The sequence below is a fragment of the Miscanthus floridulus genome, chromosome 15 (genome assembly GCF_019320115.1).
Source record: "Miscanthus floridulus cultivar M001 chromosome 15, ASM1932011v1, whole genome shotgun sequence".
Lineage (NCBI taxonomy): Eukaryota > Viridiplantae > Streptophyta > Magnoliopsida > Poales > Poaceae > Miscanthus > Miscanthus floridulus.
In genome coordinates, this window is record NC_089594.1 from 79248000 (window position 1) to 79263069 (window position 15070).

A 15070-nucleotide genomic window follows, 5' to 3' on the forward strand; every position below is an offset into this window, starting at 1 on the left:
TTGGACCAAGTGGAAGTCACAACGGGGAAAGTAGAAGGGACCATAGTCAAAACTATCGAGTCGAACAACCAAGAAAGATCAGAAGCAAAATACCCATTCAGATAGCCACACAGAACTACTCTCATCAAGACGATAGTTGGCTAGAAGGAGGTGGCGAATCAGAATACAAAGAAGCCGGGGCGCACGATAGATTCCCCTGTTTTACGAATAGACTCGCTTCAATACGACTACCTCACAAGTTCAAGCCGTCCAACCACTCTAAGTATGATGGCAAGACCGAACCAAAAAGCAAAATGGCTGAAAAGACGCCTGAGCATACCGGCCGAGAGCAAAAGAGCTGAAAAAATGCTTGAGCCCACCGATGAGGGTAGCTAATAAGCTAACACCCGAACCAAAAAGCAAAATGGCTAAAAAGACACCTGAGCATACCGGTCAAGAGCAAAAAAGCTGAAAAGATGCTTGAGCCCACCGATGAGGGTAGCTAATAAGCTAACACCCAAACCAAAAAGCAAAATGGCTGAAAAGACGCCTGAGCATACCGGTCGAGAGCAAAAGAGCTGAAAAGATGCTTGAGCCCGCCGATGAGGGTAGCTAATAAGCTAACACCCGAACCAAAAAGCAAAATGGTTGAAAATACGCCTGAGCATACCGGCCGAGAGCAAAAGAGCCAAAAAACGCTTGAGCCCGCCGATGAGGGTAGCTAATAAGCTAACACCCGAACCAAAAAGCAAAATGACTGAAACTAAGCCTGAGCATAAATCAGAGCAATTTCAAGACAAGACCCTCTAGCTCCTTGTTCCAAATAGCAAGAGGCTCGGGGGCTACACTCAGGAAAGCGCTCAGACGACGCTTGTACCTACTCGGCAGGACATGAAGGAACAAGACGAGGCTTCCAGAACTCAACCATGAAGTACTCGAGGGCTTGTCGATCCTAGGATGTTTTTGCAACCAGGGAAAGGACCAGATGCTGACCACATTCCGAGTTAAGCCGAAAAGAAGAAGCTGAAGATGTCCTAAATCTTTTTAGTACTAACAAGAACATAAAGTTTGTCAAGACAATGATCTATACTGAGTTGTTTACAAGTCACAGACGAAAGCCAGACAAGCACTCGATAAATTAAGGAAGTCTATCAAGACATCAATCTACATATACCGAGTTGTTTACAAGGCATAAACGAAAGCCATAAAAGAACAACGGTCTATACCGAGTTGTTTACAAGTCACAGACGAAAGCCAGACAAGCACTCTATAAATCAAGGAAGTCTGTCAAAACATCAACCTACATATACCGAGTTGTTTACAAGGCACAAACGAAAGCCAGAAAAGCACTCGACAGATCAAGAAAGTTTGTCAAAACAATGATTTACCTAAAACCGGGTTGTTTACAAGACAAAGAAATACAGACAAAGAAGATATCAACAAAAAATAAAGAATCTCCATTCAATCTTCAAGTATAGTGTTCTATTATAGAAGCTGGAATACAAAGGTCGATTACATCAAGCATTGTCATCAGGAGAAGAAATATCAATGTTAAGATTATCTACAATCTTCCTGGCTAAATCTTCGACCTCAGGCTCCAACTTCTCAACAACATCCAGATACTCTTGACTCTCGGCTTCATCAGCAACCTTGGACAAAGGAAACTTCGGAGAAAGAACCCGGACCTGGGCAAGAACATTTCTGGTACACAGATGGGCACACCTCTTCATGAACTCCTAGAAATGGGTCGACACTTGGGAAATAAACTGAGCCCAAGATTGACCATCATCTGCTGGAGTCCGGAGAAGGTTGGCTACTGACCGAAAAGACTTCCACAAAACATTCTAGTTCTCAGTAGCCGTCGCCAACTTGCCAGTTAAGTCTTCAACAGTTTTTTAGACCTGCACAAGATCCCTGTCAGCTCCATGCCTAATCAACTTGGCAAGCGCGAGTTCTTCTTCAGCATGAGAAATTACCTCCTCAGCCCTGTTGTGACTATTGCAAACAGTTATCTTCATTTCCTCAACACTCTCCGAGAGCTTCTGCTTTTCAACTCGAAGAGCTAGAACAAGCACCAAAAAAGAAGTCAGCAGAAAGGGAAATCTGATTACAAAAAGAAATGAAGAAGAACTCGCAATACCAGTACACTCTTTCTTCATGGCCTCCACATTTTTCAAGGCCTCTTGGGCAGCTACATCCCTCTGCTTTTCTGCCTCAACCACCCGGGCACGGAGAGCCTTCTCCTCCTTCTGATGCGTCTGACGCTCGGTCTCCAACTCGGCCCGACAGAGGTCAAGCTCTGCCTTTAGGGTACTCACCTCAGAAGACAACTTTTTCTCGGTTTTAGACGAGAAAAAGAAGCCGGTATGATCATGAGAAAAAGACTGAGCAAAAAGAGAGAGAGAAAAACAAGACATAAGATCAGAAGAAAGATAAACATCCAAAGAAAGAACTTCAGAAAAACTTACCTGGAACTTTTCCCCGAAAGAAGTCACAAAGGTAGCCAAGTTTCCCCAGGCAGCGGTCAGCTCCGACAATCGATGAGTGGCATCAAATTGCTGCACCACGTCATCAGCCAAAGATGGACCACCAGAAGCAAGAAGAGGAGAGGGAGAAGCCGACCAATGCAAAGAAGGCACGACTAGGGCAATCTCCTGAGAAGCCATGGCCAACCCCTCAGATGAATCCACCGCCATGGCCATGGTCACCTCAGGAGCCAACCCCTCACAACCACCTCGACGACCGTGAGTTCCGAGTACTGAGGCTCAGTACACAAGGGCGCACCAGAGGTCTAACAAGAAGTCGACTGAGGGTTCAGGGAAGATGAAGGCCTGAAAGTTGACAAGGAAACTCGCCAATAAGAATAAGAAAAAAGGAGAACAGAAGCATAGAAATAAAACTAGAATTCACTCACTTAGCTATCTTCTTCTTCATAAAACCAAAAGAAGACCTCGCAGGGGAACCACAGCAGCAAAAACATCACCACCACCCTACGACAGGAGTAGCGCGGCCGGTATTGGAGCCCCAGAAGAACTCGAACCCGATGACCGCTTACTACAAGGGAACAAAACCAAAGTCAAAACAAAAAGAGGGTTTCAATAACAGGAAAACAAGAAAACAACTCACCGACGAGTAACAAGGGTGGCATCATCATCCTCTTCTTCCTCACTCTCGACCAAGGCCACCATAGCACCAGCTGAAAAAGGACAAAAGTACTCGGTCAAAGATAAAAAAAACAACAAAAGGATAGAGCGTATTAATATGCTCACCTAAGAGCATGCTAGCTACAACTGGAGTACCTGGATGAGTACTCGACTGGAGAGACTTCTTGGCAGCAGATGGAGTAGAAGAAGAACAATCCGCCTGTCCCCTTTTTCCGCCACTGCGAGGAGCTCGAGGAACTGGACGAGGAACATACTCTTCATATACGTCAGAAAATGCGGAAGAAACACCAGAAAGCATCATGGTAGTTTGAAACTTACTGGTCAAAGATGCCCCAGCAAGATTACCCAAAGCCTCCACATTTGCAGGGCAATCATCAAGGGGAATCAGATCAGCGAAATTACGCCCCAATTCCTATAAAAGAGTAAAACAACAAGACAAGGAAGATTAAGTAAAAAGTGGGTACAACAAAAGACACACAAAAGTACCCGCATAAGAAAAGAACAACTCACAGCAGGGGGTGAGTTGTTAGCACTGTACTCAAGGACAGCAAGTGGGACAATGCTTAATCCTTTCAGCATCTTCTGAAGACGCTCAAGCACCTCCTCATCAGTCAACTCAAGGGCAGGGACCATATGAGAAGGGTCCTCCGCCCTAGAGTACTCAAAACCATAATTTTCTCGCTCCTTCAGAGGTTGAACTCGGCGGTGAAGAAAACTAGAAATAATCCCGAAGCCAGTCAAGCCTTGCTGTTTCAGAGTACAAATCCTCTCAAGAAATGGCTTGATCGCTTGGAGCTCAGCCGCTGTCACAGGATTCTTTTCCCATCGGTCATTAACCAAGGGACCAGATCCAGAATGAACGGAAAGAGGAGGAATCAAATTGGCGGCATAAAACTAGTCAACACACCAATCCCTCACAGAATCAACCAGGTCATAGTCAAAGAATTTGCTCTTAAGACCCTGGCAAAACTGAATCCCACAGCCACCAAGAACATTGGTGTCATCGCGGCGGGGCTGTGGCTTCAGACGAAAGAAGTAGCGAAAGAGAGAGAGAGAAGGAGGAATTCCAAGGAATGTTTCATAAAGATGAACGAAAATAGAAAGATGAAGGACAGCATTGGGAGCAAGATGGTTCAGGCTAATCCCAAAATAGTTGAGAAATCGGTGAAGAAAAGCAGAAGTAGAAAGGCAAAGTCCGGCACGGATAAAGGAGATGAAAAGAATAATCTCACCAGGACCTGGAGTAGGGACCCGATGCTCGCCTGGAGCTCTCCAATCAGCAAACTCCTTGCTCTAGAGCAGACCATCACTCACGAGCTCGCGCAACTGGTCCTCAGTCGTGGTTGGAGCCGGCCAGATCTTCTGAACAGCCCTCATGGCCATGAATTCTTGATTTTCAATAACAGAGAGCGATGCTTCCTCGTCGACAAAGGTCGCCTGGGACTTACTCGCTGACTTATTCCTACCCATATACTAGCAAAAGCAATGAGGCACTAAGAATCGAGAAGGCTCAGATGGTAGCGCTCAGATGACGGCAGCAATGGTGACGGCGGAGTTTTGAAGGCTAGGGTTTCAAGGCAAAGGCAGGGTACCAAAGAAAAGGAGGAGAAAGGCCTTTAAATAGATTTTACACCAGTAAAAATGCGGCCCACCAGGCCCATTTTAACACGGCATGGGAACGCAATGGTCCATTTACTGACACAGCTAAAATGATGGACGGCACAAATCCACACAACGGTACAGTTCAACGGGCAGATTTTAGACTTATCCATCCAGCACCACGGCAGAGTTATCACATTACTACAAAAAGAAGTCATCAGCCATGAAGCAACGAAGGGTTACCTCACAAGGGATGCAACAACCCGGTACTTATAGAAAGAACTCAGGAATCTCATAAACAACTGGGACATCAGCAGAATAAAGAATGACAGCTCAGAAGACAAGATTCTTTCCATTATAAATAGTTTAAAAAAGAGAAGATTACAGATCTTACAAGACCCAACGAACTTGGTACTACAACAAGCAAGGTAGCAAAGAGGAACCCGGACACAGCTAGGCTCTGGAACGACTATGTGTTCCAAATTGCTACTCGGTAGAACAAACCACACTTGGCTACACTGTTTTCTTCAAAGGACGGACGCAGTGCATCTAAGGCGGAAATTAGCAGCACGGTAGGATAACATGGAGCATAGAAGGCCGACAGGCATCTGTCTACCCAAGTCCGATGTGATGCTGGATATGGTGTTGATCTGCACCGGACAGTCTCAGGGCATGCGATGACGACCAACCCAGAACTGCCAGATGAAGGAACATATCCCACATCACAAGACTCCCTCTGACTACCATCACGTACTTCCAAGTACAATACTACTGTGGGATTAGCCTACCTCTAATCCCTATCACAAGACTCTCTCCAGCTATGGCAAGATACACAAGAACTACAAAATACGCCCGGAGGCTGCTCTACTTCACAAACTACCATATTCATGACTACGGAGACTTCAGACCACGCAACAAAATGCTCGATGAATCAAAACAGCACATAAGGAGGGTATTTATAGACCGAAGGAGCGGTGCACATGGACCAGGAGCACCAATGAAACAAGCCTAACAAAGGACACAGTGAAAAAACAGAACTCAATAATGGAGGACTCAGAAGTGAAGGAACAGTACTCGAAAACGAGCATATTCGGAAGAATATACCAACACTGTGCAACTCATGAACAAACATCATTTATACTCAACTATCACCATGCAACTACACCTGACAAACAACAAACTACCAAAGAATATGCCAAGACCCTGTATCTGAGTTCTTTTTGAATAAAAGAACCCGAAAATGTGCTCAGGGGCTGCAACAGGAAAGGTTTTCAATTCTTCAAACAACCCAGAATCAAGACCCTTCAACTTTTTGTTCTAAATAGTAAGAGGCTCGGGGGCTACACTCAGTGAGTGCATTTTTTCTTCAAAAAGCGCACATCACTCAGAAGACTTCTTCAGAACAGGAATTTTCAAACAACATAAAAATTCAGGACCCTCCAACTTTTTGTTCCAAATAGTAAGAGGCTTAGGGCCTACACTCAGTGAGTGTACTTTTTCTTCAAAAAAGCGCACGTCACAAAAAAGACTTCTTCAAGGCAGACCACTTCAAGACCTTACGACAAAAAGAACCCGGACCAAGCCATATCCAAGTTCTTTTTGACCTTCAACGAAGAAACAGATCAAGACAAGATCCTCCAGCTCCTTGTTCCAAATAGCAAGAGGCTTGGGGGCTACACCCAGATGGATGAACTTTTTTCAAAAAAGCACACACCACTCGAAGATCTAAAGAAGCGCTACATGGTTTCACTCAAGAAAGCACTCGGACGACCCTTGTTCCTACTCGACAAGAGGAACAAGACGAGGCTTCCAGATTTCAACCATGAAGTGCTCGGGGGCTTATCAATGCGGGACCCACAGGATACCCCGCAAGGAAGAGAGAAGATCTAGTCTAACTAGGATTCTTCCCATGTAATCCTAGTAGTAATACTACCCTATAATCCTACTAGGACTCTACATTGTAAACCGACTAGGACTCTAGCCTCCTGACTATATAAAGGAGGGCAGGGCTCCTTGGATCGGGGGTTCAGAGAACAATTGTACGACACAACACTTTACAATCAATCCAACGCAAAGGCTAACGCCGACTGGACGTAGGGCTATTACTCGATCAAAGATCGAGGGTCCGAACTAGGATAAATCGACTGTCTCTTGCATTTAACGTCGAGTTACGCATACGCTGAAGCCCGAACATACTGCCTTGGGTACCCCCATGGCAGGCTATCGGTGGTGAAACATCGACATCTCCCTAAGGAATTATCTGTAAGCGAACATCCAGGACTTATAGTACAGCTGTGAGGGCTACATGGCTCTGACTTTAGCTTTGTATGAGGACCTTTTCTAGTTTGTTAGAGGTTACCTTTGTTGGCGTAAGAATGGCTTGCCAAATCGGTTATAGGAAAGCATCTGTCCCCTTGTGTATAGGATGCGCGTCATTGTGCCATCGGAAAGGGGGTTCCTATATCTGTTTGCCGAGTGAATCTAATGACCCTAACTTGTTAGACGGACCTTTGAAAGGCTTCATAGTGAACCCTGCCGACCTTCCTTGGAAGTGGGTCAAGAGATTAGCTACCTCGGGCGAAAGGGTAAATCTCGACTCACAGTGAAAGTATACAACATCTGCAGAGTGTAAAACTGATATATCAGCCATCCTCACGGGCACGAGTAGCCTTGGACCCTTACGGAATAGATGATGAACACTGATGTTACCGATGATAAAGTTGCTCACTAATGATTACTGTTTATGTTATTCATTATTCATGTTTACCTGTTTATGTGTTTATATGGGCTTGTGAATAAATTTGTTGCCACCCAATTGCTAAAAGATGACTCATTAAAAGCTAATCGTAGTACAACCAGTGTCAGCCTTTTGAGCCTCATGAACCCCATGATATATTTGTTGAGTACGACATGTACTTATGCTTGTTTTATTTTTCAATTATTTGGATAAAAATTCCACATGGGTACCAGATTACTAGAGTTTGAAGGAATTAGGCTTGTGATCAACCAGTCAGTTGTTCCTGTGGAATTGGAGTCTTTACCCGAAGATCGGAGTTGTCTTTCCACTGTTTGCTGTGTAAGGTTATATCCTTTATACCAAGTACGTTATATATTGAGCATTATCTTTTGATATTATCCCTTATTTGTAGCTATATGTGATATTTGACTTCCTAAGCTCACATATGGTGCGTATCTGGTTTTGTTCTTAAAACCGAGTGCTACAATAATCATATATGGTTATATGTTTGCCGTAATGAGCTTCTATGCCTTATATTATACTGAAAGATGAGATCAAATGAATGGTTCTGGTTACTATGGTTGCTCCTAGTTATATGATATTAGTGTGTGATACATATCTATTTATTACATTGATGCGCTTGCAAAAAAAAAAAGTGGCTGACATGATAATCTTTGTGTTGTCCTATGCCTTTTCTTTTCTAAATACTCCCTATAGCCTCTTCGTTTTTTTGCCCTACCCTTTTCTAAATATTACAACTAAAATAAAATCCTATGTTTTATTAATTTTTTTATCCCTAAATACAACGAGCACTTGAAGGGACTCAACCAGCAAATGGTGACTCAGGAACATTGCTTTAACTCCTGTCATTATCATGTGATTTCTTCACTGCACTTTATATCTCCTTAAAAATAAGTGCTCACTACAAATGACTAAAAATATTTTCATGTACGAGACAGCTTAGATAGTTGCTTGCAGATGTGACTCACCATGTGTATGGCATACATACACTATTATGGTGAAAAGCAATTACAATGTCGCAATCAAATTCTGAATAGTTTAACCAAGGCCCTGTTTAGTTCCACTTCATTTTGCCAAAATTTTCAAAATTTTCCGTCACATCGAATCTTTGAACGTATGCATGAAGCATTAAATATAAATAAAAAATAAAACTAATTACATAGTTTAGACGAAATCCACGAGACGAATCTTTTAAGCCTAATTAAACTATGATTGAACACTAATTATCAAATAACAATAAAAAAAAAACGCTACAGTTGCATTTTGCAAAAAATTCGAATCTAAACTGGGCCCAAACACAAAGTGACATTTCCTTACTTTTGCAGTGTGCAGCGTACTTCAATCATTGGAGCTTTGGATGAACAAGTACCAGCTTCTGCGACTGAAAACCAGCGCAATCAAATACACTATATGGCAGCCTACTTGGTACCTCAAAACAAAAACATCTAAGGTAGTGTTTAGTTCCTAAATTTTTTCAAGATTTTCCGTCACATTAAATCTTTAGACGCATGCATGAAGCATTAAATATAAATAAAAAATAAAACTAAATACACAGTTTAGATGAAATTCACGAGACGAATCTTTTAAGCCTAATTAGACTATGATTGGACACTAATTGTCAAATAACAACGAAAGTGTTACAGTACCATTTCGTCAAAAATTTCGCCAAGTAAACAAGCCGTAAGCTGTTAGTGCACCCTGCTATGTAATAATATTGATGCATATGTTTGTGCGCTTGGCAGCGTTGGTGAATAAGCCAGTGTATGATGACATATTTTATATTTCCAGCTATATAGCTTTAGCACTGAACTATCTCTATTTCCTCTTAGTTGTGTCATTTCTTAGGGGTGTCGGGATCCCGTGACTAATATTTAGAAGGTGTCATGTGAGGGTGTCGTATGGGGTGTTCGGATATTAATAAAAAAACAAATTACAGAATCCATCGGTACTCCACGAAAAGAATTTATTAAGCATAATTAATTCATCATTAGCACATGTTTACTGTAGCACCACATTGTCAAATTAAAAACTAATTAGGCTTAAAAGATTCATCTCGTAAATTAGTTATAAATTATTTAATTAATTTTATAATTAATCTATATTTAATACTCCATATTATATTGAAATATTTAATGGGACAGCCACTAAGTAGAACGAGGAACAAACACCCCCTTACTCAAAACGCATCCTAGCTAGATGCAAAGGGCGAGAGCGATAGGTGGACGAAAGCTCCAGCGATGCAGCGGTAGCTATTTTACAGCAGGGATGTAACATCAGAGGCTCCAGCTTGGGCCTTGTTTAGATGTAAAAAATTTTGCAAAATAGCTACTGTAGCGTTTTCGTTGTTATTTGACAAATAGTGTCCAATCATAGTCTAATTAGGCTTAAAAGATTCGTCTCGTGGATTTCGTCTAAACTGTGTAATTAGTTTTATTTTTTATTTATATTTAATGCTTCATGCATGCGTCCAAAGATTCGATGTGACGGAAAATGTGAAAAATTTTGCAAAATTTTTTGCAACCTAAACTGGACCTTGGCTTAGATTTATAATATGGTAGAGTAGAGTAAAAAAAAAAAAGAGTTTGCGTGCAGCTTTGTATTAAGCACCCGCAGCGTGCTCGATGCCTCAACTGTCTAATCAGTGACAATGCTTGACTTCTAGTTCTGCTGCAACGTTCGAGCATTGCCTACGGGTCCCTATATCAAATAAAGAAAAGAACAAAAATGAACTCAATATGCCTGTGCTAGACCGTGAGTGCAGGTCGCTGTAGCAGAGTACTGTTGTTACAATTTTTTAATCTCCGAGCACACTACCACACAGATACTGTAGCACATCTTATAACACAATCCTCCTCCAAAGAAATTTCATAGTAACCCATAACTATGTGTTACATACATAAGTTGTAATAAAAACCACTTATTTTATAAAAATATGTTACTAACAATAATGACAGTAACACAAAATAAATGTTACAAGTAAAATGTTACAAATTGGTATTATGTTATAATATATAAATAGAACATATAAAATATATAATAAATCTATACAAAACACAAAATAATATTATATTCAAAGTGTTACAACTGGATGTCGTCCAACCTGTGCTGGTATTTTCTGGAAAGAGTCCAGCTGTTGAGACTGACCCAGCCGGCTTTACAAATCATTTACCTAGGTAGGCTAACCCTTAGCTAGCTGCACGTGTACGTCAAGCACCGGTACTTATTGTTTTGCGTGAGTCATCCACTCCTACTTAGTATTGGGCCGTGTTTAGTTGTTCCAAATTTCAGAATTTGACACTATATAAAAAAAAGATTTTCCGTCACATCAAACTTGCGATACATGTATGAAGTACTATATATTAACGAAATCAAAAACTAATTGCACAGTTTGGTTGTACTTTGCGAGACGAACGTTTTGAGTCTAATTAGTCAACAATTAGATAATTATTACCAAATAAAAATAAAACGACATGAAATCAAAAACTAATTGCACATTTTGGTTGTACTTTGCGAGACGAACGTTTTGAGCCTAATTAGTCAACAATTAGACAATTATTATTAAATAAAAACAAAACGACACTGTAGCTACTGTGTCACTACAGTATTCCTGCCGCCGCCAATTTGGCTGAACTAAACACGGGCTTGTTTTGCGTGAGTCATCCACTCCTGGTGGTGTGCTCATTACTTTAGTTGTCGGATAAATTAATTAATTAGCGTGCAGGTTTGTCGCCAGATCTCATTAGATTCGAATGTACAAAGTGATCGAATGTACAAAGTGAGGCTCTGTTCGTGATAAGCCAGGCTAAAAAATACTGTTGACTGATTTATTGTGAGAGAAAAATACTATTCGTTCGCTGAAAAAGTACGGCTCATGAGACAAACGAACATGACCTAAATCATTAACAACATGCCACGCGTTGAAACGTGAAATTTCCACATATTTACAAAAATAACAAGAAAAGAAGCTTTTCCCGTCCTGAAAACTGGAACAATCAAGTTGTAATAATATCATGGGTCTAAAATAGATGATGTTCTAAAAATGGGTTCAAAACAGATGAAGTTTTAAAATGCACATAACTGAACTTTTAAAACACTAAATACCATATATAGAGAGAAAAATGGTCTGACCAATACTAGGAATTTAGACATTTCCATGTAAATTTGTGGCAACACTATGTGCATGTGTGAACTACTATTAACCGCTACAGTGGCAACCATGACGAACATACTGTTTGTTAACAGCATAAATGTCTTACTGAATATAAAAACAATAAGATCAAAAATATACCCAGCGGAGGACCCATGCAAGGCACCGGTGGCTCCATGCGCACTAGTCGACATAGTGTGTTGCTTGATACTGCGGACCACGATCGATGCAGGACCATGTTCGTAGTGCAGTCCCTCGAACGTCCACACGAAAGAAGATGATGTCGTCGATCGGATCGGTAGCGAGCAATCGCGTTAGACACTCCCAAAAACCTAATCGCCCGACACACCCGAGCAGGTGTCACAGGCGCGGATGTGGTTTCGGAGGCCTACTCTTTCAATCCTCCATGCGCGCAGAAGATTGGAACGGGGAAAACTTGAGAGCAACTCAAAAGAGAAGAGAGGGTGCGGTATTCTGTATTCTCATATGCACGGCTGAAGGCAAGCACTCCTTATAAGCGTGGAATGTGGAAGGTGAAGTGTAGAGGATGAGCCTGAACGTCATCAACCGTCCATCAAATACTAGTAACCACTGCCATAAACATGGGGTTTACTAGTAATTACAACCATAAACATGGGAGTTACTAGTAACCGCAGCCATAACTATGACCGTTACAAGTTCAACCATCAACTATATTCAGTCCACTATTTTATTGCACCAAGAATTTAATATGGTCTTAGATTTTATTTGATTTAATTAAATAAAATATGGGTCAAGCCCACACTAAATTCAACAATCCCCACCAAATTCTAGGGCACATATGAAATGCTCTCAACACTCTATTGCTGGATATACCAGTGTTTCGATGGAAACTTTATTAAGTTGAACATCCACCTAGAACAGAGGTTACACTCTTCACAACTGAACAATGGACTATGCCTTCAATTGATAATTTTGTGTGAAATAAGTTTCACCTAAGTCCTTTACGGATACTAGGTTGCCTAAAGCATCCCCTCTGGTTGGACCATATAATTCAAACTCCTGTATCTTTTATGAGTATCTAAAGACCACCCAAATCTCATAGACCGTGACTAGCAGTCGAACTTATATAGCTGTGTTTCTCAAAAGATGTCCTACAGACATAAGTTGTAACACAAAGCACTTGTTTTATAAAAATATGTTACTAACAACAATTATAGTAACACAAAATTAAAATTTCAAGTAAAATGTTATAAATTAGTATTATGTTGTAACATATAAATGGAGCATATAAAATTTATAACAAATCTATAACCTATAACATAAAATAATATTATATTCAAAGTGTTACAAATAAACATAAATGTGAACCTTCAAATTCATGGACGACAAGACATCGCACAGGATGTCGTCCAACCTGAGCGTCCTATTCGTTTAGACTTATTTGACTTATAAGCTATGGCTGAAAGTACTGTTGGCTGGTTTGGTGTGAGAGAAAAATACTGTTTGTTGACCGATAAGCCATGGCTTATAAGCCAAATACGACCAAGCAAACAACAGTGGCAAAAAAGCTAGCTACACTACGTACGGGTAATTACTCTTGAAGCTTACAGAAGATAGCAGACATGTCAGGTTATATAAAGAAAATAAAACAACTGATAAACCTTCATATGAAATGCAGGTCCTCTATACACAGTAAACCATAAGGTGAAGCTAATCTAGGAGTAAATTAACAATAAAAAAAAGCATACTTAGTGTGGCGAGCTCTCCTCTGTGCGGAGTTTGAGGACAAACAATAGTATAAAATAAATATTATTGGCATAAAAATAACCAAATCCATCCAATGTAATTATTCCCCACTGCAACAAAAACTAACTTGAACCCAATTTACAGTACCTAACCAGCAGAAGCAACCGAGAATCCTAATCTTTTCACTCAGCTAGCTATTTCAGTCATGGTCGGATTATAAATCTGGGAAACATGTACAGCTGAATGGTAAGCTAAACATAGAGCCATAATCTTCCACCTAATTTTACTAATTTTTATAGATATCACATACATTCATAATGTTGAAAATCAAGCACCAGCATCTTAATTCTCTTTTCTTTTGTATGAACTAAAAGCTTCAGTTATATGGGATCCAAGGAAACAAAGCAAGCCAAACAACTCACCTAAACCAGGAAACTTCGTCAGCTTTACTAAGTGGACAAGCAAGAAAAACAAGGCCAAAAAAGAAAGGAAATTTCATAAAAATGCCAGGCAAGTTTATGGAACGGCAATCTCATCACGAGCTAGCAAATGTAACACTGTCGTTGTCGAAGAACCATACCGGCGTAAATGCAGACAGCAGGAGGGGTAGGCTGCAGTTCCGCTGCAGGTCCGGCACAGCTCCTCCGTAGGTCCGGCGCAGGTCCACTGCAGCTCCTCTCCACACCACAGATGTAGCACCCCCTTGAGCCCCCTTCAGCACCTAGAAACCACGCGCGGCCGCGCGAAGAGGCAGGCCATCAGGAAGGCGCAATCTACGGACCGAGAAAAGGAATAAAAAGCAAGGACGAGGATAGGCCAGGGTGACTCACCTTGGAGGCATTTGCGGCGTCTTTCATCCTGTTCAGTGGTTGGTTTCAGCCAACCCAAACCAGCTAGTCAATAGTGTTTTCCTCTCACAATAAACCAGCACCCGTCAGCCCAAACCAATAAAAAAATCCAACCAACGAACGAGCCGTTTATCCATATCGTGGTGGCTTGCGCGGCGGATGGGACCTTTGACTCCAGCGCATGCGCTCTAGGCCTCCAGCCACGGAGCTACCGGAGCGCACGCCGGCCAGGTACTGCTCATGGCCGCAACGGAGGAGAGGAAAGTGTGTGGGAGAGAAAGAAGAACAGGAGAGAGGGAAGCATGTGTGAGAAGAAGCCATGCCAGTGAAATGAAACACCACCAACGGATGCGCGTCCACGCCGAGGAAAGACAGGAACCCAAAAATATAAGGAAAGCAGAAGAAATCACCAAAATGTCAGACGCTTATATGGAACGACAAATGCGACACCGGCGCTGTTCAAGAACCATACCAGCCCAATGCAGGGACGAAGAGGCGGGTGCAGCTCCCGCTGCAGGTCTGGCGCAGTTCCTCCGAGTTCCTCAGCCGGTCCAGCACCAGCGCACCGCAGGCAGACACCAGACCTGGCCCCCTAAGCACCTGCAAAGGCCAGGCGCCGCGCATGTAGGCACGTGGCGACGCGGAGAAGCAGACGGTGAGGCACGACCGACGGACGGTGAAACGAAGAGAGCAGGAGCACAGGAAGAGCCCTGGCGTCCTACCTCGTGCAGCGGTCAGGACGGAGCCGAAGACGAAAGGGAGGCGTGAGCGACCTTTTTACCCACGCCGCCCTCGGTGCCCGCGCGGCGAACACGCCCGGGACATAAGCCGGAGCAGACCACAGGCA

General features: G+C 42.2%; 2 protein-coding genes across 5 annotated transcripts; both read right to left on the reverse strand.

Moving 5' to 3' along the window:
• Window positions 1-1452: 1452 nt before the first annotated feature.
• LOC136506553 (uncharacterized) lies at window positions 1453-3987 on the reverse strand. Its single transcript, XM_066501469.1, has 9 exons — window positions 3654-3987; window positions 3462-3555; window positions 3279-3380; window positions 3106-3175; window positions 2894-3033; window positions 2448-2810; window positions 2120-2363; window positions 1956-2041; window positions 1453-1880 (listed from the first exon to the last, which is right to left on the reverse strand). The coding sequence occupies exons 6-9, from the start codon at window positions 2679-2681 to the stop codon at window positions 1875-1877; spliced, it is 570 nt and encodes a 189-aa protein (XP_066357566.1). The 5' UTR covers window positions 2682-2810; window positions 2894-3033; window positions 3106-3175; window positions 3279-3380; window positions 3462-3555; window positions 3654-3987; the 3' UTR covers window positions 1453-1874.
• A 6087-nt stretch (window positions 3988-10074) lies between these two features.
• Window positions 10075-14870, reverse strand: LOC136509232 (uncharacterized). Of its 4 annotated transcripts, none has more exons than XM_066504057.1 (4): window positions 14696-14870; window positions 14206-14233; window positions 13956-14096; window positions 10075-10197 (listed from the first exon to the last, which is right to left on the reverse strand). In XM_066504057.1, exons 1-4 carry the CDS (start codon window positions 14845-14847, stop codon window positions 10159-10161), a joined length of 360 nt encoding a protein of 119 aa, XP_066360154.1. In that variant the 5' UTR covers window positions 14848-14870; the 3' UTR covers window positions 10075-10158. The 4 variants fall into 4 exon arrangements, 3 of the variants coding, with proteins under 3 accessions (XP_066360154.1, XP_066360153.1, XP_066360152.1); XM_066504056.1 differs by lacking the exon at window positions 10075-10197 and adding an exon at window positions 10700-10797; XM_066504055.1 differs by lacking the exon at window positions 10075-10197 and adding an exon at window positions 10890-12238.
• Between the last annotated feature and the right edge of the window lie 200 nt (window positions 14871-15070).

What these genes read in the sequence shown, in the direction of transcription:
- LOC136506553 (XM_066501469.1), bottom strand. Translation starts at nt 2,681, where the DNA reads ATGGCCATGGCGGTGGATTCATCTGAGGGGTTGGCCATGGCTTCTCAG. An exon ending in CTTTCGGGGAAAAGTTCCAG is followed by an intron (nt 2,364 to 2,447) that starts GTAAGTTTTTCT and finishes CTTTTTGCTCAG; the next exon opens with TCTTTTTCTCATGATCATAC. An exon ending in CATGAAGAAAGAGTGTACTG is followed by an intron (nt 2,042 to 2,119) that starts GTATTGCGAGTT and finishes TGCTTGTTCTAG; the next exon opens with CTCTTCGAGTTGAAAAGCAG.
- LOC136509232 (XM_066504055.1), bottom strand. Translation starts at nt 14,847, where the DNA reads ATGCGCGGCGCCTGGCCTTTGCAGGTGCTTAGGGGGCCAGGTCTGGTG. An exon ending in ACGCCGCAAATGCCTCCAAG is followed by an intron (nt 14,097 to 14,205) that starts GTGAGTCACCCT and finishes CGTGGTTTCTAG; the next exon opens with GTGCTGAAGGGGGCTCAAGG. An exon ending in TGCTGTCTGCATTTACGCCG is followed by an intron (nt 12,239 to 13,955) that starts GTATGGTTCTTC and finishes TGTTTATGGCAG; the next exon opens with TGGTTACTAGTATTTGATGG.